Genomic DNA, 21,333 nt, shown 5'->3' with positions numbered 1-21,333 from the left:
CTGTATTTTTGATGTGCCACACGGCCAAGAATAAAACAAAGGGCGGGGGGGCAGGCATGGTCTTCAACAAACAGGGTGGCATGTGGAACACTTAAAGGAAAGGGTCATCATGGCACACATGGGTACTGTCATCCAAAGTGTCTTACAAAGCACAAGTACAGCAGATTGCAGTCCTGGACTACTCAGGGTTGCACACCAGGTCGGTGGTGGCCATCAAGTCTGAGAGGACTCGCTGGCCGGCCATCATTATACTCATTTACTGAGCCCACTTTGTCACATTCAGGATGTGTGTGTATGCCAGCAACATCGACCCTGGATGGGGTGTGCCAGGCCATCACTGGGCACTCTTAAGCACAAACCCAGAGTTTGGTAATTTTAAGTCAAATTGAATGTGAGAGGAAACAAAGGAGTATCAGGAGATGGACACGGAGAGAACATACTGTACATTCCCTGCCCTGGCAGGACCACATCTGTGAAGGGGCATCTTCAATCATTGGCCCAAAGCTGCAAATCTATTGTATTTTTTATTCCCTCCTTCCATTGTAAACATCAGCCCAAAGCACTTCAAAGGCTGCCCACTGTCACCAAACTCCACCATGTGAAGTGACCTCTCGGTCACTCGGCGGCAGAGCCTGATCTTAAAAAATGCCATTTTCCAGGTGGGTCTCTCACCCACTAAGCCACATTGCCAGGTAGCTTTACCTTTCAACAGAACCCAAGCGAGAGTCACTTCATCAGGGAGTTGCCAGGATAGGCAAGAAAGCGGTGGGCTACAAGAGGCCAGAGAGCTGACCCCTGATAAGGATGTCCACTGACTGCTGGGTGGATCTGCGTATACAAATCCACGGGCCAGCTGGTCAGGCAACATCTGAGCGGCCATCTCTGCAAGTCGCCAAGTCTAATGCCCCACTGGACCGGCAGTGGCCACAACTCAAAGTCCAGCCAGCACCCATGATGGTGGGGTCACAGCAAATTGTGTCACTGAAAAGTTTCAAGAGTGGGCCCCTTTTCTTGACTCTGACTTCTTTTTAAGTTTGCAGTACCACATAAATATTATTTACTATTTGTCACTCATTGTGTCTGTCTGAGCACTTCACTTAAAGTAGGGGTTTATGTTACGACTTGCTCTGTGTGTTATGAGCACCCTGGCATTGTCACCGAGGGGCTGCTCACTGGCTTTTACTGGTTAGTGGGGTCCTTACTGTCACTGGTGCAGAGGACAGCAAAAGGCACAATAGAAATGAGAGATAGATATGAAAGGAACTATGTAACACAGACAGGCAGTAGGAGCAGAACTACTGTCACATAAGCTAAGCGACATAAAACACATCACCATGGTCAGTGAACAGAGCAACCTTAGACAAACATCGAGATAGGAAAGGCACTATATAACACAGATAGATAGATAGCATCCAGAAAGCATTCACGGCGCATCACTTTTTCCACATTTTGTTATGTTACAGCTTTATTCCAAAATGGATTAAATTCATTTTTTTCCTCAGAATTCTACACACAACACCCCATAATGACAACGTGAAAAAAGTTTACTTGAGATTTTTGCAAATTTATTACAAATAAAAAAACTGAGAAATCCCATGTCCATAAGTATTCACAGCCTTTGCTCAATACTTTGTCGATGCACCTTTGGCAGCAATTACAGCCTGAAGTCTTTTTGAATATGATGCCACAAGCTTGGCACACCTATCCTTGGCCAGTTTCTCCCATTCCTCTTTGCAGCACCTCTCAAGCTCCATCAGGTTGGATGGGAAGCGTCGGTGCACAGTCATTTTAAGATCTCTCCAGAGATGTTCAATCGGATTCAAGTCTGGGCTCTGGCTGGGCCACTCAAGGACATTCACAGAGTTGTCCTGAAGCCACTCCTTTGATATCTTGGCTGTGTGCTTAGGGTCGTTGTCCTGCTGAAAGATGAACCGTCGCCCCAGTCTGAGGTCAAGAGCGCTCTGGAGCAGGTTTTCATCCAGGATGTCTCTGTACATTGCTGCAGTCATCTTTCTCTTTATCGTGACTAGTCTCCCAGTCCCTGCCACTGAAAAACATCCCCACAGCATGATGCTGCCACCACCATGCTTCACTGTAAGGCTGGTATTGGCCTGGTGATGAGCGGTGCCAGGTTTCCTCCAAACGTGACGCCTGGCATTCACACCAAAGAGTTTAATCTTTGTCTCATCAGACCAGAGAATTTTCTTTCTCATGGTCTGAGAGTCCTTCAGGTGCCTTTTGGCAAAGTCCAGGCGGGCTGCCATGTGCCTTTTACTAAGGAGTGGCTTCCGTCTGGCCACTCTACCATACAGGCCTGATAGGTGGATTGCTGCAGAGATGATTGTCCTTCTGGAAGGTTCTCCTCTCTCCACAGAGGACCTCTGGAGCTCTGACAGAGTGACCATCAGGTTCTTGGTCACCTCCCTGACTAAGGCCCTTTTCCCCCGATCGCTCAGTTTAGATGGCCAGCCAGCTCTAGGAAGAGTCCTGGTGGTTTCGAACTTCTTCCACTTACGGATGATGGAGGCCACTGTGCTCATTGGGACCTTCAAAGCAGCAGAAATTTTTCTGTAACCTTCCCCAGATTTGTGCCTCGAGACAATCCTGTCTTGGAGGTCTACAGACAATTCCTTTGACTTCATGCCTGGCTTGTGCTCTGACATGAACTGTCAACTGTGGGACCTTATATAGACAGGTGTGTGCCTTTCCAAATCATGTCCAATCAACTGAATTTACCACAGGTGGACTCTAATGAAGCTGCAGAAACATCTCAAGGATGATCAGGGGAAACAGGATGCACCTGAGCTCAATTTTGAGCTTCATGGCAAAGGCTGTGAATACTTATGTACATGTGCTTTCTCAATTTTTTTATTTTTAATAAATTTGCAAAAACCTTAAGTAAACTTTTTTCATGTTGTCATTATGGGGTGTTGTGTGTAGAATTCTGAGGAAAAAAAATGAATTTAATCAATTTTGGAATAAGGCTGCAACATAAGAAAATGTGGAAAAAGTGATGTGTTGTGAATACTTTCTGGGTGCACTGTAGATAGATAGATAGATAGATAGATAGATAGATAGATAGATAGATAGATAGATAGATAGATAGATAGATCTGGACCCTCCACTTATCCCACAGAGCCACCACGCCCGTCACAATACTCCCTCCACCCCAAAGCTGCCACTCCAGTTTGAAGTCAATACGATACCCATTGTTTCGTTTGATGTGTCTTTCTTTCTTCAATGTATCGCTTAACTTTAAAACTTTAGTATTTGTTATAACTCTGTTATACCCTCGACAGTAACTTAAGTTAAAATGTAAAAACAACAAACTTTGAAAGCGATGGCCATAAAGCAACGTACGGTGCTACTGGCCGAAACGCTAAGCAGAGCGCTATTGTCGAAAACGTCCGAATTACTGTCCAGAAACTGCTGACCCTGGGGTGACGTGTGGTGCCAAGGCTCAGCAAATGGATTTATAATCAGTTTTGAAATGTGCAGAAAACTGGAGTATGCTAAAGAAAGTCCTCGTACAAACGAAGAGAACACGCAGACAGATTCAACCAGAGCTATGCGGTTCGCGAATTGACTTTGGAAAAAATAGCGCTGCAATACACCAATAATCCACTAGATGTCAGATAAGGACCAAAAAAAAAAATTCTACAAGACACTGCCACACTGTTCCCCCCAGACGCACTCACACACACACAAACATCGCCGACAAGCATCAAGATCGATACATGAAGGCGCCACCTGCACGCAAAACAGCACAACAGAAGCCATGAAACCTGAGCCCGTTCTGAAATTGAAGTGTACAGGTCACTATGACTCTTGATCATCGCTGTAGGCTGCGGCGAGTTTTAATGATGTCCTCTCTGCATTTCCTTACCCCGTCGCGTGCCGTTAGTTGGACTGATGTTTGCAAACTGGCCCGATAGGAGTCAATGCACAGACAGCGAATCCAGCTCAGATCTCTGTTGTTGTGAGGCACTATGCTATGCCACTGTAATCAACAAGGATGAAAGAAGGCGGAGGGGAATGGCGGCGTAGCAGTGAGCGCTGGTGTCTTGCGGCTCCAGAGCCCCGGGTGTGAATCCAGGCGCGGTTTTAATTCCAAAAAGCAAAAACGTGCAGGGTAGCCTGGCCAGGTGTGTGCATTTGGCATATGATGCTGGTTTGGTCGATAGGGGCGTTTCTACAGGTCGTGCCCCGAAAAATGGTTAGTTGTCAACCGAAAGAAATATCAGTAGCCTCCCCCTACCACCCCAGTCATGTTGCCGGTTGGCTGTTTTGTAAACAGGATAAATGGAATCGAAAAAAAGATGAACAGGTGGATGAACATTCATCCATCCATCCATCCATCCATCTTCCAGAGCCACCAATCCTGAGGAGGGTCGAGGGGACGCTGGAGCCCAACAGAGCGTGCATTGGGCGCAAGGCTGAAACAGTCTCTGGACGAGGTGTCAGTCCATCCTATTGTGAACACACACACACACACACACATACACACACACACATACATACATACATACATATACACACACACAAAGACATGTAATGTGTTTTAGGCGTTGCCTTTCCAAAATGAACTTGGTTTACAGAATTAAACAGACCGGTATAGAATACCACACCATTGTGGGGCCCACTCACACACAACGACAGGCACACAGGGCCAGTTTAGAACTGCAGATCTACCTAACCAGCAGTTCTTAGGAGGTTGGGGGGCCTCTACAACAAAGGCATAGATAAGCAAGGCACTATATGATAGATAGATAGATAATTTATTAATCCCACGGGGAAATTCACAATTGAAGACAGGTGCCTCAAGGTTAAGGGATCGGTCTATCTATCTATATATCTGTCTTCACTCTGTAGTGCCATGGAATATTGAGTAGAACTACCATACGCAAACAAGACACATTGAAGACAGAAGTCTCAAGTTATGGGAGTTGTTCTCATCTCTCGCCAGTGTCATGGAATGGTGAGCAGAACAGATAAGTAAAACTCCATAAATAGATAAAGATAGATGAGAACTTCATTACCTTGAGGCATCTGTCTTCACTCACTAGTGTCATGGAATATTGAGTAGAACAACCATAAGCAGACACGTTGAAGATGGAAGTCTCACGGTAAGGGAGTTCTACTCGTCTCTCTCCAGTGCCATCAAATAGATGATAGATACTGTACACAAATAACTAAATAGATGGATGAGAACTCCCTTAACAATGAGTCATCTATCCTCACTCTTCAGTGCCACAAGTGGAACAACCATGGACTACTCGTGTTGGACCAATGCTAACATTTTGACTTTTGCATTTGGACCTCAGTACTAGTACTAAAACAGTTGCAATTCAAATACCCAATAAGTCTTATAACCCCCACCGCCAGTCTTACTCCAGATATCACAGAGCATCACACAATTGTTTGCCTCCCTGCACTGAGCACTGCTTCCCTCTTACCAGATGTGACGTCCCCTCAAGTTGAAGTAAGTAGTGTCATTTCAAAAATTACAAAATAGACATTTTTTTCCACAAGTGTCAATTGGCTGGGGGCTGGAGTTGGAGGGGTTTGAGATAAAGCAGATGTTTACTTCCAGGACTGAAAAATCCCAAAATGCTGGTGCCATATCATTTTAAAATGTGTGGTTTTTGGCAGAGCCGTCTTAACAGCATCATAGGCCCTCAAGCAAAGTAGTGCACTGCGGCCCCTGTTTTGATAACGAAACAGAAACATCCATAGGCAACAGAAACACCGTGGGCCCCTATGCTCTTGGTGCCCCTGGCCAGTGCCCATTGTGCCCATATGTTAAGACAGCCCTGGGTTTCAGTACCGGTATGCCACACAACCCCATCATAGACAGACGAACGACCATCAATGGACAGATAAGATTTGTAGGACTCCCTTACCTTGGGACTTCTGTCTTCCTTACCTGAAAAATCTCATCAAATGACATTTAGTGCATACAAAACAGACAACACATTGAGACTGAGCTAATGTTCTTCAAGAATAAAACACTACCGGTGGCATAAAGAGTAGAAAATCTTCTTATTGTTGTTTCTCCTTGTGGCTCATCCAGATAGAATTGAAAAGAGAGGACAAGTGGAATGGGTGGAATTGGACAAAATCCTTTCTACTCATCTTACAGGATGGAAGGCCACCGGAATTTATGCCAGCAGAAATTTGTTGGAACCATTACTGGATGGGATGCCAATGTAGGGCTGGGCATTTTTGCACACACCGGGCCAATTTAGGTTCAGCGTTTAACTCAAAGGACACATAATTGGAATTTTGAAATAAATAAAAATGCATGCAACCCCTCCAAAGTATTTGATCTTGCTTAGCCAACACACTGCCAACTTGACACAACATTCTCGTGTTCTCTTCTGTGTATTTTATTGACCCCCCCTTCTTTTTGACACCCACTGCACGCCCAACCTACCTGGAAAGGGGGTCTCTCTTTGAACTGCCTTTCCCAAGGGTTCTTCCATTTTTTCTTCACTACAAGGGTGTTTTTTGGATGTTTTTTCTTGTCAAGGCTGGGGGGCTGTCAAGAGGCAGGGCCTGTTGAAGCCCATTGCGGTACTTCTTGTGTGATTTTGGGCTATACAAGAAATAAATTGTATTGTATTGTAAAACTGGTTAATTCTGTTAAGGAGTGTCAGGAGTCTATCCAGACAACATCAGGCACTAGGCAGGAACCAACCCTGGAGGTGATGCAAGGCCATCACATGGCCCACTCACACACAGAGCCAATGTTTAGTTACCCATTAATGTAACACACAAGTCTTTAGATGTGAAAGTAAAAACCACACGGGCACAACGAGAACACGCAAACTCCACAAAGACAGTGACCAGGCTAGGATCTGAACTAGAATGTTGGATTTGTGAACTAGCAGCAGTAACCACTGCACCATACATTGGCACCTTACATACTGTAACGTCCTTGAGCCCACTTAATTCAATTCAGGTGGTGCCTCCCAACACTGGCTTTGGTTCAAACTCCTTTATGTCTTTCTTGTTCTTTTAATATTGTTGATCATTTACTTTCTATGTGTGTCTCTGTATCTTCTGTTATGCTCTGTGTGTCTGGTTCCCCAAGAGGCAGGGCCACCTGCCCATCACACTCAAGGGGCTGCCCTCGCCCATATGCAGCAGTCCCTTGCGGTTCATTGAATGCGTTTAGTGGTTTGATGAGTATTTATTATTATTGATTTTTCTTTTTTGACATGTCTACTGGATTGTCTATTGCAACTTTTGCTTCGACGTTGTCTGTTTCAGGCAACACCTGTTGTGCTTTTTGTGCTCTTTGGAGCTTCACTGTTAAAGATCATTTTTGTGCAATAAATACTTTTACAGTTGTGCTTGAAAGTTTGTGAACCCTTTAGAATTTTCTATATTTCTGCATAAATATGACCTAAAACATCATCAGATATTCACTCAAGTCCTAAAAGTACATAAAGAGAAACCAGTTAAACAAATGAGACAAAAATATTATACTTGGTCATTTATTTATTGAGGGAAATGATCGAATATTACATATTTGTGAGTGGCAAAAGTATGTGAACCTCTACGATTAGTAGTTAGTTTGAAGGTGAAATTCAAGTCCGGTGTTTTCAATCAATGGATGACAATCAGGGGTGAGTGGGCACACTGTGCTATTTAAAGATCAGGGATCTATCAAAGTCTGCTCTTCACAACAAGTTTGTGGAAGTGTATCATGGCACAAACAAAGGAGATTTCTGAGGACCTCAGACAAAGAGTTGTTGATGCTCATCAAGCTGGAAAAGGTTACAAAACCATCTATCAGGGGTGAGTGGGCACCCTGTGCTATTTAAAGATCAGGGATCTATCAAAGTCTGCTCTTCACAACAAGTTTGTGGAAGTGTATCATGGCACGAACAAAGGAGATTTCTGAGGACCTCAGACAAAGAGTTGTTGATGCTCATCAAGCTGGAAAAGGTTACAAAACCATCTCTAAAAAGTTTGGACTCCACCAATCCACAGTCGGACAGATTGTGTACAAATGGAGGAAATTCAGGACCATTGTTACCCTCCCCAGGAGTGGTCGACCAACAAAGATCACTCCAAGAGCAAGGCGTGTAATTGTCGGTGAGGTCACAAAGGACCCCAGGGTAACTTCTAAGCAACTGAAGGCCTCTCTCACATTGGCTAATGTTCATGTTCATGAGTCCACCATCAGGAGAACACTGAACAACAATGGTGTGCATGGCAGGGTTGCAAGGAGAAAGCCACTGCTCTCCAAAAAAAAAACATTGCTGCTTGTCTGCAGTTTGCTAAAGATCACATGGACAAACCAGAAGGCTATTGGAAGAAGGTTTTGTAGACGGATGAGACCAAAATAGAACTTTTTGGTTTAAATGCAAAGTGTTATGTTTGGAGAAAGGAAAACACTGCATTCCAGCATAATAACCTTATCCCATCTGTGAAACACGGTGGTGGTAGTATCATGGTTTGGGACTGTTTTGCTGCATCTGGGCCAGGACGGCTTGCCTTCATTGATGGAACAATGAATTCTGAATTATATCAGAGAATTCTAAAGGAAAATGTCAGGACATCTGTCCATGAACTGAATCTCAAGAGATGGTGGGTCATGCAGCAAGACAACGACACTAAGCACACAAGTCGTTCTACCAAAGAATGGTTAAAGAAGAATAAAGTTAATGTTTTGGAATGGCCAAGTCAAAGTCCTGACCTTAATCCAATCGAAATGTTGTGGAAGGACCTGAAGCGGGCAGCTTATGTGAGGAAACCCACCAACATCCCAGAGTTGAAGCTGTTCTGTACGGAGGAATGGGCGAAAATTCCTCCAAGCCGGTGTGCAGGACTGATCAACAGTTATCGGAAACGTTTAGTTGCAGTTTTTGCTGCAATGGGGGGGTCACACCAGATACTGAAAGCAAAGGTTCACATACTTTTGCCACTCACAAATATGTAATATTCGATCATTTTCCTTAATAAATAAATGACCAAGTATAATATTTGTGTCTCATTTGTTTAACTGGTTTCTCTTTATCTACTTTTAGTACTTGAGTGAAAATCTGATGATGTTTTAGGTCCTATTTATGCAGAAATACACAAAATTCTAAAGGGTTCACAAACTTTCAAGCACAACTGTATATATAGAGAATCTTCTTCTGCTTTTAATCTTCACAAGTCAAAGGCTTGTTGGGGACTCTATGCTGAACTACTCTCAAATTCATGACGAACAACAGACACAGAAGCAGAACTACTGGATGATTTAGCAGTGAAACTGTAATCCCCCACTTGTCTACTTGTATGTACATCACAATCAGAAAAGCTGATACATATGCAGAAGTGGCAGGTCAAAGAGAAAGTGACATGAAAAACAGTAAAAAGACCACAACACCTACACCTGAAAGTCTCACTGCGCAGTTCATTTATTTTATTTTTGGGGGAGTAACAGGAATCTACGACCTGCCATTCCCTGCTATACTTTAACATCTTTTCCAATTCTTTTTGTGCTTGTCTTAATATTCTTTCACCATTACCTTTGAATGGCGTGCTATACTGCTGTTTATTAGTCTTAAGTTTTAAAGGAAGAGCACAAGTAACACAGACATGTCACATGAAGGGACCGATGCTGCTCAACGTGGTCGTCATTTAATTTTTTTGCTTTCTTGCCAAAAAAGGTCACAAGTTTAGCTGACTTGATTTTCAGAGTCACTCAGTAAAGAAGTGAGTTGATAAGGCCGGCACGGTGCCAAAGTGCTGCCACTAGAATCCGTTTTAATTTTTTATTTTATTTTTTGTCTGCATGGAGTGTGCACGTTCTCCTGTACCTGAGTAGGACCTCCTCCTCTTCCCAAAGCTGTTACTGGCAAGGCTAAACTGGCCCAGTGATAGACTGGGGCGTACTCTGCACTCGGTACTGCTGGGACTGGCTCAGGCCTTGACCGTCAGCAGCCATGAACCCGGCGGCGCGTGCTCTGATAAAGGGTCGGGGTTTCACATTCTGGCAGCATCGGATACAAGGCAGGAATCTCAACCCTTTGACAGAAATCACTCAGGCCTGAACAATTTCAATTTACCCAACCTGTTTGAGTTTGTGATATGGGAGAACAGCTGGAATTATCTGGGGGAAAAAAAAAAACATGGAGAAAGCAGTCAGCCGGAAATCAAACACAAAATGCACCAGCACGCCATCTATTGTCATAGCTTCAGTCTGACCAAATTTAAAAGAACAAGTAATGTTAGTGGACCGCGCAAAGAGCTGCACTGAGACGTCATTTTTTGTTTTCTTCACCATCGATGTACACTCAAAAGCAGCTGAATAGAGCTACTACAGGTGCATCTCAGCAAATTAGAATATCATCAAAACGTTCAATTCAAAAAGTGAAACTCATATTATATAGATTCATTACACACAGAGTGATATATTTCAAGCGTTTGCTTTAATTTTGCTGATTATGGCTTACAGGTAATGAAAACTCAAAATGCAGTATCTCCGAAAAATAGAATATTACATCCCGATTGATCCTGATTATTAATGCAGAAATGTTGGCCTACTGAAAAATATATCCATTGTGGTAACTCAGCCCCGGACACAGACAGGCAGACACTGATGGTTCCAACACACGTGTTTATTTACAATATGTACACTAAAGTCCCGCACAGCACACAGTGCCCCAGTACCAATCACCCTTAAGTCTGGGCCTTCCAATGCCGTCCTTCACCGCCTCCACTCCTCTCCTCCGAGCTCTGTCCTCTTCCTTCCGACTCCGGCTAATGACTGGAGGGAAGCGGCCCCTTTTATTTCCACCTGGACGTGCTCCAGGTGCCCCTTGATGAGCTTCCTGCGGCACATCCGCCACCGGGTGTACCTGGTATTTCTTCCGCCAGCACAAGTGCTGATGTCCAGGGTCTTTACTCGTCCAGGCGCCCCCTGGCGGTGGCCACGGGCCCCTATAGGGTTGAGCTTCCATGCTCAATTCCTGTAGCTCCCACACAAACCAGGGCGGCTGCCCTCTTGTGGTCCAGGGGAGGCATAGTCCCTCTCTCGGTCCTTCTCGGCGTCCTGGCTGGGCACAGCCCCCAGCCGACAGCAAAACCATGTATGCACTCAGTACATGGTCGGGGCTCCATTTGCATGAATTACTGCCATCAATGCGACGTGGCATGGAGGCGTTCAGCCTGTGGCACTGCGGAGGTGTTATGGAAGCCCAGGATGCTTTGGTAGCGGTCTTCATCTCATCTGCATTGTTGGCTCTGGTGTCTCTCATCTTCCTTTTGACAATACCCCATATATGGGTTTAGGTCAAGCGAGTTTGCTGGCCAATCAAGCACAGTGACACCATGGTCGTTAAACCAGGTATTGGTACTTTTGACAGTGTGGACAGGTCCCAAGTCCTGCTGGAAAATGAAATCAGCATCTTCATGAAGCTTGTCAGCAGAGGGAAGCATGAAGTGCTCTAAAATTTCCTGGTAGACGGCTGCGCTGACAGTGGACCAACACCAGCAGATGACGTGGCTCCCCAAATCATCACTAACTGTGGAAACTTCACACTGGACCTCAAGCAACTTGGATGCTATGCCTCTCCACTCTTCCTCCAGACTCTGGAATCTTGATTTCCAAATGAAATGCAAAATTTTACTTTCATCTAAAAAGAGGACTTTGTACCACCGAGCAACAGTCCAGTCCGTTTTCTCCTTAGCCCAGGTAAGACGCTTCTGACGACATCTCTGGTTCAGGAGTGGCTTGACACAAGGAATGCTGTGACAGTTGTAGCCCCCGTCCCGGATATGTCTGTGTATGGTGGCTTTTGAAGCACCGACTCCAGCCGCAGTCCACTCCTTCTGAATCTCCCCCAAATTCTTCAATGGGCCGAGCTTCACAATCCTCTCAAGGCTGCGCTTATCCCTGTTGCTTGTGCACCTTTTCCTGCTGCCACATTTTTTCCTTCCACTCAACTTTCCATTAATATGCTTGGACACAGCACTTTGTGAACAGCCGGCTTCTTTAGCGATGACCTTTTGTGGCTTACCCGCTGTGTGGCCTACAGAGACCATTTAAAGGCTCGGGCCACCTTTGCAGATGTTTTGGGTTAATTAGCCGAGTGGAGTGGGACACCAGGAGTCTACAATATTGAATTTTTTCACAATATTCAAATTTTCTGAAATACTAAATTTTGGGTTTTCATTAGTTATAAGTCATAATCAGCAAAATGAAACAAACACTTGAAATATACCACTGTGTATAATGAATCTATATACGAGTTTCACTTTTTGAATTGAATTACTGAAATAAGTTAACTTTTCGATGATATTCTAATGTATTGAGATGCACCAGTATATAGAAATGCACAGGGATGACGGTGTGAAATGAATCACTGTGTTTTGATTGCCAGTGAGAACGTCCACCTCACACATGGATCACCCCTCACTGTTCAATTATTATGTAAGGCGCTACAGGAACTACTTTCTGAGCACGCAAATGTCAATGGTTAGTTCTTTTAGTGGAATTTCTCACGCCCTCTGTCAGGCCCAAGTGTAAATGTCATCTTGAGCCATTCTTCCTTAAAGGATTTTCAAGGTGAACTCCTTTATTTGGTTTTAAATTCAATCAAAAGCTGCTGAAGGTGTACTACCATCACATTACACATCCAGCTCCACTCAGCTGAATCATCCAGCACCCCGGGGGTCACACGTCGTTATAATATCCAACATCCTCTTTGCCCAGCCCCCCAAATAAACATTTCCAGGAAGAGCTTGGTGTGAACACTTCTATGAATGTGTGCAAAAAACACTCGGCACACTGTTTATTTCAGCCTTTGCAGAGAAGCACACTCTTCAAAACAGAGTGCTTGGAGCAAAACCAAAGTAACAGCTGAATAAACCAAAAAAAAAAAAGAGAGGGAGAGAGAGAGAGAGAGAGTCCAGGAGTGGATTGTTGGCACGGGCACGCCAATGAGTAATGTACCCAACAGAGATGTTGCTAGAATCATCTCCACTTGAAAAAGAAAAAAAAATGCACTCTTGGAGAGACAAACATCCAAGACAACAATGAGGTAACGTGGGACCACTGATGGCATCAACCCAAACAAGCACACAGTGCAAACAGTCAGATAATGAAGGAGCAACTTTGGGAAAAATAAATAGGACAGCAAGATGTCGTGTGGGAAGGAGCCCACTTAAGTCCAAACAGAAATACCTGTCAGTACTACCCCAGTCATGAAAGAGCACAAAGACGAGTGCCCATCACTTGTACAGGCTCATGGACGGACTCTGGTACATGCACATGTACGCATCACACAGTAGCCTTCGTGCAAATCCCTGGATGCTTTTCGGATCGAGCGCATGGAGCTCCTCAGGAGTCATCTTTAAATACGCCCCTACTTCCGGGCACGGAGTGACCTGTGGGATGTTGAAACCATTCTGCCCACCTGGATGATAAAACAATAAAAATAAATAAATAAATAAAATTGAGTGGTTCACATGAATAATCTTGGACCTCAAACCCTCCACCTCAGAAAGAGAGTAGGGCTCAAACTGAGAGGCAATGTCATGAGCCGTTAAAAACAACAACAAAAAGAGTTCCAAGTCGTACCATCCCGATCAGCCATGCTGTCAAAGAAGAGCCAGGCAGAATCTCCTGAGCCATATTTTACAAATGCTACATAGTGACTGGTTTCTATACAGAGCACGGCAAAGAGTTCCATTTTCTGCTGGGGGAAGCGACTCTGGCGCCAGCTACTGTCTACCAGCTCTCTGGGGATGGAAAGCTTGCCAAACTTATGGCCTTTTCTTTGTGGATGAAGATGCACCTGCAATTAAAAAAAAAAAAAAGTGGTTATCACACCAAATAATAATATATTGGCTGCTGAAGACCAATGAGTAACTTTATCACAAATACCGTATGGGACAACTTATTTTTTTACTCCAGAAATCCTGCCACAAAATCCTGGATTTGCCTCTGCCAAAGTAAACTTGAATCATTCCAGCACAGAGTGTCGAGGTGACAGGAGCACTGCACCAACAAAAATCAGTAGACAGAGCCACACTGACCTGTCTGAGACACTTGCCCGAATCAAATTCTATCACAGCCGCGCTGCATTCCCACTACAGTAGATACTGTGCAGAAACTGAAGAACACAACATGGTGGAGAGCTACAGATGGTGGTTCAGAGGTCTACAGTTTAGCAGGGTACTGCCTGATCCACCCAAGAGCAAGAAATGGAGACCAGGGTGACACGGACAAACTTGTGCCAGTGTCATGCTGGGGGATGATGAGACAGAGGCACACTACTTTGACCTGTGTTAGGTACAATCTAAAAAAATCTACAATTTTATATCAATTCAACCCAGAGGCCCAACTCAAGAGTGCTGCGCGGGGGACAGAGACTGCAACATGCTGGGCACACAAGACACACACACAAAGCCACATACCACTGCAATAGAACCATCAATGGCACGGCTCCATAAATAATACACTAACCCGTAAATAACAACTTGCAAAATAAATGGTTTTAAGCATAGTTTTACTTTAATGTAAATATATATATTTTTTTACAATTCTAACTTATTTCTTCTTTGGCAATTCTAATAAGGCTTATTTGAACTAAACTGACACAAATCCAAGCACTGAAGTGAGTGACTCTAGGAGAAAACAGAATGGCAATGAGAGAAGGCGGCCTGTAAAATTATGCTACTCAAGCCAACAGCACCATCTAGTGATCAAAAGGAGGACTGCAACTGTTTCAAGTTGCACAGCCTGAGACCCAGTAGCACAATTTTCTCAGACTCCGAGTCTTTGGTTAAATTCAGACTAACTCACCTGCATGTTGCACTTTTCACAAAATTGCTTGATCTTCCCCGGCATGATAGTGGCATCGTCATAACATTCTCTACACTCGTAAAGAGCCAAGCCAGCACAGATCCGACATTCCCTAGGAGCTGAAAGCATTATATCTGTTTAGCTGATGCCTTTATCAGTAATGGAATAATTCTCAAATTCACTAAATACAATTCAGGAGTGCAATTGGTCAGAGCCTATACCTGCAGTGACTTATAAACACCAGTGGCTTATGAAGTTTTAATGGCAGGTTGAAATGACTTTCTCAGTATAATACAGTCAGCAGTGAGACTTGAACAAGTAGGCTTGTGCTTAAGAAACAGAATTCCCTTATTGACTAGGAGTCTTCTTCATAAAACTTCACGTGGATTCAAGTACGTACTTGGACTGGTGACCAACCAAGGAAAAGGTTGGGTTGCTGCTGGAAGAGATGTTGGCGAGGCCAGCTGAGGTGGGGGCACATCCCATAGTCTGAATGTGGAACCCAGTGCAGTGACAGGGACATGGTTATGTAAAGATGATGCCATCCTTTGGATGAGACATAAAATCAAGGTCCTTTGTAAAGTGTTGGGTGTATCCCAATGTCCTGGCTAAATTGCACATCATGGCCTAGTCAGTCTGGCCCCCTAATCATCCCTCACCTCTAATATTGGCAAATTACCTCTCACCACTTAACAGCTAATGTGTGGTGAGGGTACGGGCACAAAATGGCTGTCGTCGCATCATCCAGGTGGATGCTGCACATTAGTGGTGGTTAAAGTGTCTCCCCACTCACTGTATAAAGTGCTTTGAGCAGCGAGGAAAGCGCTATATAAATGTAAAGAATTATTATGATGATGAATGCACATGTGACAATACTACTACAACTACTGCTACTATTACAACAGTGGTAACACTGCCTGGCGCCAGGCTAGCTGCTCCAAATACAATGCAAACACTCTACCAAACAATAGCAACAGTCTTTTAAAGGATGCCAGAATTACAAAATGCTTAAAAGAAAAGACTTACTGTCTTCAAGTAAATCAGTAATGTCCAGCTCCAAAGAAGGAAAGATTTTGTTGAACATCTTGAAGTCTTTTCCAAAACGAGGCATTTGCAGAATGAGACAGGATGGAGCCTAAGATTAAGGCAGCAAAGATAATTAGCACTACATTAACATGAATCATCTAGAGAGGCACTAGACATCGAGCCAAGATCAGCTGGCATCCACATGGCAGATATACAGTGCCCTCCATATATGTTTGGGACAAAGACACAATTTGACTTGATTTAGAACTCTACTCCACAGTTTAAAATTACAAATCAAACACCTCTGAAGTGATTAACGTGCACATTGCAGACTTTCATGTAGTTGTATTTGCATAAACTTTGGTCACACTACGTGAAAATGACAAGAACTTTTTAAACAGTACACATTCCCACCCTGTTTCAGGGTACCATAATGTTTGGGATAATTGTCATCACAGGTGTTTGTGATTCTTCAGACCCTTTGGAGTCTATAGTTGCCATTGTTCAACATGAGGACAAGAGCTGTGCCAGTGAAATTCAAAGAAGACATTATGAAGGTGAAAATAGGAATAAAACCATTAGGGGGATCGGTAGAACCTTAGGATTACCTAAATCAAATGTCTGGGGTATCATTAAGGAGGAAACAGTACACTGGTGAGCTCAGTAATCAGAAAGTGACTGGCAGGCTAAGGAAGACCTTCACTGCTGATGACAGAAGCCCCAAATGCCTGTCCAACACATCAGTAACAGTCTTCAGGAGACATGTGTGTGTCAGAGACGACTATCCACAGAAGATTTCATGATCAGAAATACAGAGGCCACACTGCAAGATGTAAACCACTGGTTAGACCAAAAAAACAGGCTGGCTAGATTAGAATTTGAGAAAAAATACTTAACAGAGCCTGCAGAATTCTGAAAAAAGGTCTTGTGGACAGACGAGAAAAGATGAACCTGCATCAGAGTGATGGCAAGAGCAAAGTGTGGAGATGAAAGGAACTGCCCAAGATCCAACGCAGACCACCTCATCTCTTAAACGCGTTGGTGAGGTCTTATGGCTTGGCCATGTACGGCTGCCACAGGTCCTGGCACACTTCTCTTCATTGATGGCAGTGGCTCAATGAATTCTGAGGTGTACAGAAATATCTGCTCAAGTTCTAGTAAATTCCTCTAAACTCATTGGGCGGCGCTTCATCCTACAACAAGATAATGATCCAAACATTCTGCTGAGGCAACACACGAGTTTATCAAAGCTAAAAAACGGAAAATTCTTGAATGGCCAAGCAGTTCACTTGATTTCAATCCAATTGAGCAGGCCTTCCATGTGTTGAAAAGAAAACATAAGGGGACAAGCCCCCCAAAACAAGCAGGAGCTGATGATGGCTGCATTAGAGGCCTGGCAGAGCATCACCAGAGAAGACCCTCAGCACTTGGTGATGTCTATGAATCGCAGAATTCAAACAGTCATTGCACGCAAGGGAAATGCAACAAAGTACCAAATGTGACTGCTTTAATATACTGGCCATTGCTGTGTCCCAAACATTATGGTGGCCTGAAACACACTGTGTTGCCATTTCTACATGGTGAGACCAAAATGTATGCAAATACCCTCAAATGAAAGTGTGCAATGGGCACTTTAATCACATCTGAAAGGTTTGATTTGTAATTTTAAACTGTGGAGCAGAGGGGGGAAAAAAATCAGGAAAAATGTGTCTTTGTCCCAGTCGTTATGGAGGGAACTGTAGCTACCTCACCGAGTTATCAGTACCTATGGTCCAACTGCCACTTACCCCAAAAATCAAGGTAATTTCTGGAAACCTTCTAAAGGAGAGGAATAAGCCACTTGCCCTCAATCCATCCCTCTCATCAGCAATAAGCCATTCCCATCCCCTGTGCTGTTCAAAGTGTGAATGTGTAAACCGCAAGGCTTTCAGGAATGGCCCTCACCCCCCACGCAGCTCTGTACCTCTGCAAACTTCAAGTCACTGTTGATGAATGACCACTCAAGTAACTGCTGACTAGTAGGAACACCAATCTTCTCATTCTTATCCATGAAGATCTGATAAAAGTAACAGTCTTGAACCTTCTGACCCGCTGACCTACAAAATAGCAGAGTGTTACAAGCAGCAATTCCTGCTTCATCACAGAGCACACAAGTAGAAAAAAAAAGTCGGCTTTTTATAGATGGACACTTTGGTGGAGCTTCAGTTGCTTAAGCATAACCCCAGGGTATAGGAGTAAGAAAACATATGAGATCAATCTGACAGATATCTGACCGGCAAGTGCACATCTTTGAGTTTTAAGTTACGTGGGATATCCTTTTTTCCTCTCTCTAATGCATTACACATACACAGTAATACATACAGGTAGTGGTCAAAAAGGCAGATACAGGTTAAATTTTGGCACAAAAACCATACTGGAAGTAGAAAGAGGCATTGTTAGCAAGTCAATGAAGCAATTAACTTCCAACAATGTTCAAGATTATAAATAAAAGTGCTGGGCAAGCGGTCTTTGTTTACTATAATTAGAAGATGTCACCAAGGTCTTGAGTTGTAATGATGTAGATCTGATTGCTGGGGCTCATTTAACTAGAGATTTAGGGCCAAGGGACTGCTCTAGCTGCTCAATTCTTAAAACTAGAGCATCTGAGGGGCCGTCAGCATTGAAACTCAGAGTGACGGACATCTGTAGCGAAGGAAAGCTGTTTTCAGAAGTATAAACTCTGGGATTATACTGCATGCACTGCTAATGAGAAGAGCAAACGTAAACCAGTTCAAAGCAAAACAGAAGCAGTGTGTGACCATCTTCAATGTAAGCTGTTGTCAAGAACACTACGGTGCAGAACACCTGAGTCAGGGCGCTGTGCACAAATCATTCATTACATGCCAATGTGTTGTTTTCAAGGAGTGCAATAATGGAAGAAGCAAAGGCAATGGATTAGCAAACGGTGAGGGAATGTGAAAATGTCCAAATGAATCTTCTTTCATCACGTTCTCCACAAACACCAGTGTATATGTGAGACCCACAAACACAGAAGAAATTAATAAAACAGACAATCCCAAGTGCTTTGTTCCAACAGCAAAGGGTTCTGCGGATTCATAAGGGTGTGGGGCACTTAATCTAGATATGGTACGAGTGCTCTCCTCCTCTCAGAAGACAATGTCAATACTAATCCACCGTAATAAAAGGACAAGTGCCTGCGTGTCTGTGTGTCCATCCAGTTGCTATAACTCTGTAATTCCAACAGATGGCGCATTACAAACATTAACACTGCTTTTACAGAACCCCATACCAAATTACACATTACATAGACATATATTTTGAACTTGTCATTCCAACAGACGGCACATCAAACATTTGTAGCAATGCATTTCATTACTACTCAATAGATGTGCTATGCATCCAAGATGGGTTGAAATCCAAGTAATCAGTGTAGAGCTAAGCGTTAACATTTGCAGTGTACCATGCAAAGCACATGTCTCAGTTATATGCCATTTGGTATGGATAAGTAAAAACAGTGTTAATGTTTGTGATGCATCATCTATTAGAATGATAAATACAATGCATTTTATGACTAAAAATATTTGTGATGGCCCATATTTTGGAATGACAGACACATGGCAAATGACTGGTCACACAGACACTCAGAAACTTAGCATTGTATTGCTACAAATGTTTGTGATGCATCATCTATTAGAATGATAAATACAATGCATTTTATGACTAAAAATATTTGTGATGGCCCATATTTTGGAATGACAGAGACATGGCAAATGACTGGTCACACAGACACTCAGAAACTTAGCATTGTATTGCTACAAATGTTTGTGATGCAACATCTTTTGGAATGACAAGGGACATAGCAACCGGATGGACACACAGACAGAAGTACAGATACTTATCCTTTTATTACTACAAATGTTTATGATGCACCATCTGTAAGAACGATAAATGCATGGCATTCTATTACTACAGTACATGCATTACAAAATACATTCCAATAGATGGTGCACACTGAAAACATTACCACTGAGGTCTACGTTGATTACCTAGATTTCAAATGGTCTTAGATGGGTAGCACAGCAAGTCATCGCATAATCATTCTGACTGACCACTTTCACCTACAATTTTTGTCAGATGTGGCGTCATCCAGAATAACCTGTACAGTACGTCCACACATATAAATATTTGTGTTTTTTTCTTGGCCTCCTCTGTTCATGAGAAATGCCTCATACCGTGAATATTTACATATTACAAAGGTCTAAGGTATAGGTAGCTGTCACCACACACCTCTCCCTTTGTAACTGCCATAAAAGACATTGGGCACTTATTATGGCATGCTCGCCTGAACTGTAAAATAAGCTGACTTATTAGTTTATAAATATATGCATTTCTTTTAATATAAATTGTTCTTTTAGAATGTTATTTTTAAGCATACTGTCCAGGAGATAGTAGCTAACACAAGGCTGGCTAAGTTAGCACTTGCCACATTTGTCACCTTAGCCTTGAAGTTTGGGTCAGGAGGCCAAGGTGCTTGTTGCACTATTCAACAGCTGGGCCAAAAAGTGCATCTGACGAACTGAACTCATCTTAGCAGGCAAAACACACACCGGTCACCCTCCCAATGTTTACCCGTTAGGCCTCATTCATGAGCATTCAGGTAGGCAGCTCACTTGGGTGTTATTCAGCACTACCCAATACCGAACTACAGCATGTTATGCGAGTCTACTGTAATCTGCCACCCACTGATATGAGACACATATAAAAGATTAATCCGTATGCTACTGTATTCATTACCAGAACAGAACCTTAAATATTTACAGGTTATTTTGGAATTTGGAAAGAAGTCTGGTGCAGTTTTTTCCCCATCTCCATCAAAAAGTCATGTGTTTCATGTATTTCCCATGGAAGAATGGTATGAAATACTCCTTGAGAAATCCAGGGGCTAGTTGTCTCTGCGTCTCAACAAACATAAGCTATTATCGTAGACCATGGTGACCTGGTATGTATTAAGTATTGAGCATTTTTTGGCCACTATCAGTATATATTGTACACAGAGTCAAATCATATCCACACACCCACAGACGTCAATCATTTCATGAAAACCAGACCCCTTTTTCTGCATACCTTTCATGCTCACCCTAGCCTCCTGAAGTTTCTATGTATGCATTTCTCCCCCTGTAACTTAGAATGTGCTAGCTTCTTTAGTTAAGAGACTAAACTGCCCAAATGCATCTTCACTGCAGTTTATTAACCATGTGAAACGCACGTCTTCAGAAGTGTCCAATTATTTTCCCACATATCTCCTATCTTAAAGATCTCATTTCACTAAGCTAGTTCACAACTTTGTAATCAGGAACTGGAGTTATCAAGAATGCAAAAACACATTTGCTCACCTAACTTTTAACAAAGGATCTACTCGCAAAATATGATGGAAAAGTATATTGAGAAATTCTTCTGGGTCTGGAAAGAAAAGGAATGGACATGTGTAAGGCACTTGC

The 21,333-nt window shown here is 43.2% G+C and overlaps 1 protein-coding gene and 1 long non-coding RNA gene across 7 annotated transcripts in view; one reads left to right on the top strand and one right to left on the bottom strand.

The window, feature by feature from the left end:
- Positions 1-21,333, top strand: part of LOC127529182 (uncharacterized) — a 333,856-nt gene that overhangs the window by 159,687 nt on the left and 152,836 nt on the right. The gene's annotated exons all lie outside the window — the stretch shown is intronic.
- Positions 12,745-21,333, bottom strand: part of cylda (cylindromatosis (turban tumor syndrome), a) — a 54,266-nt gene continuing 45,677 nt past the window's right edge. For 5 of the 6 annotated variants that reach the window (XM_028809278.2, XM_028809276.2, XM_028809277.2 and 2 more), the window contains 6 exons: positions 21,229-21,295; positions 17,799-17,931; positions 15,836-15,944; positions 14,810-14,928; positions 13,583-13,799; positions 12,745-13,418 (listed from right to left, as the gene is read on the bottom strand). In XM_028809278.2, coding sequence (XP_028665111.1) covers positions 13,234-13,418; positions 13,583-13,799; positions 14,810-14,928; positions 15,836-15,944; positions 17,799-17,931; positions 21,229-21,295 — 830 coding nt within the window. In that variant the 3' untranslated portion in view covers positions 12,745-13,233. Of the gene's footprint in view, positions 13,419-13,582; positions 13,800-14,809; positions 14,929-15,835; positions 15,945-17,779; positions 17,932-21,228; positions 21,296-21,333 lie in introns of those variants that run through there. The other variant, XR_007935862.1, reaches the window with a different exon arrangement.

Source organism: Erpetoichthys calabaricus, chromosome 9 (assembly GCF_900747795.2).
Source record: "Erpetoichthys calabaricus chromosome 9, fErpCal1.3, whole genome shotgun sequence".
Classification (NCBI taxonomy): Eukaryota; Metazoa; Chordata; class Cladistia; order Polypteriformes; family Polypteridae; genus Erpetoichthys; species Erpetoichthys calabaricus.
The sequence above is the reverse complement of the archived record's forward strand: the minus strand, read 5'-3'. Positions and strand labels throughout refer to the sequence as shown.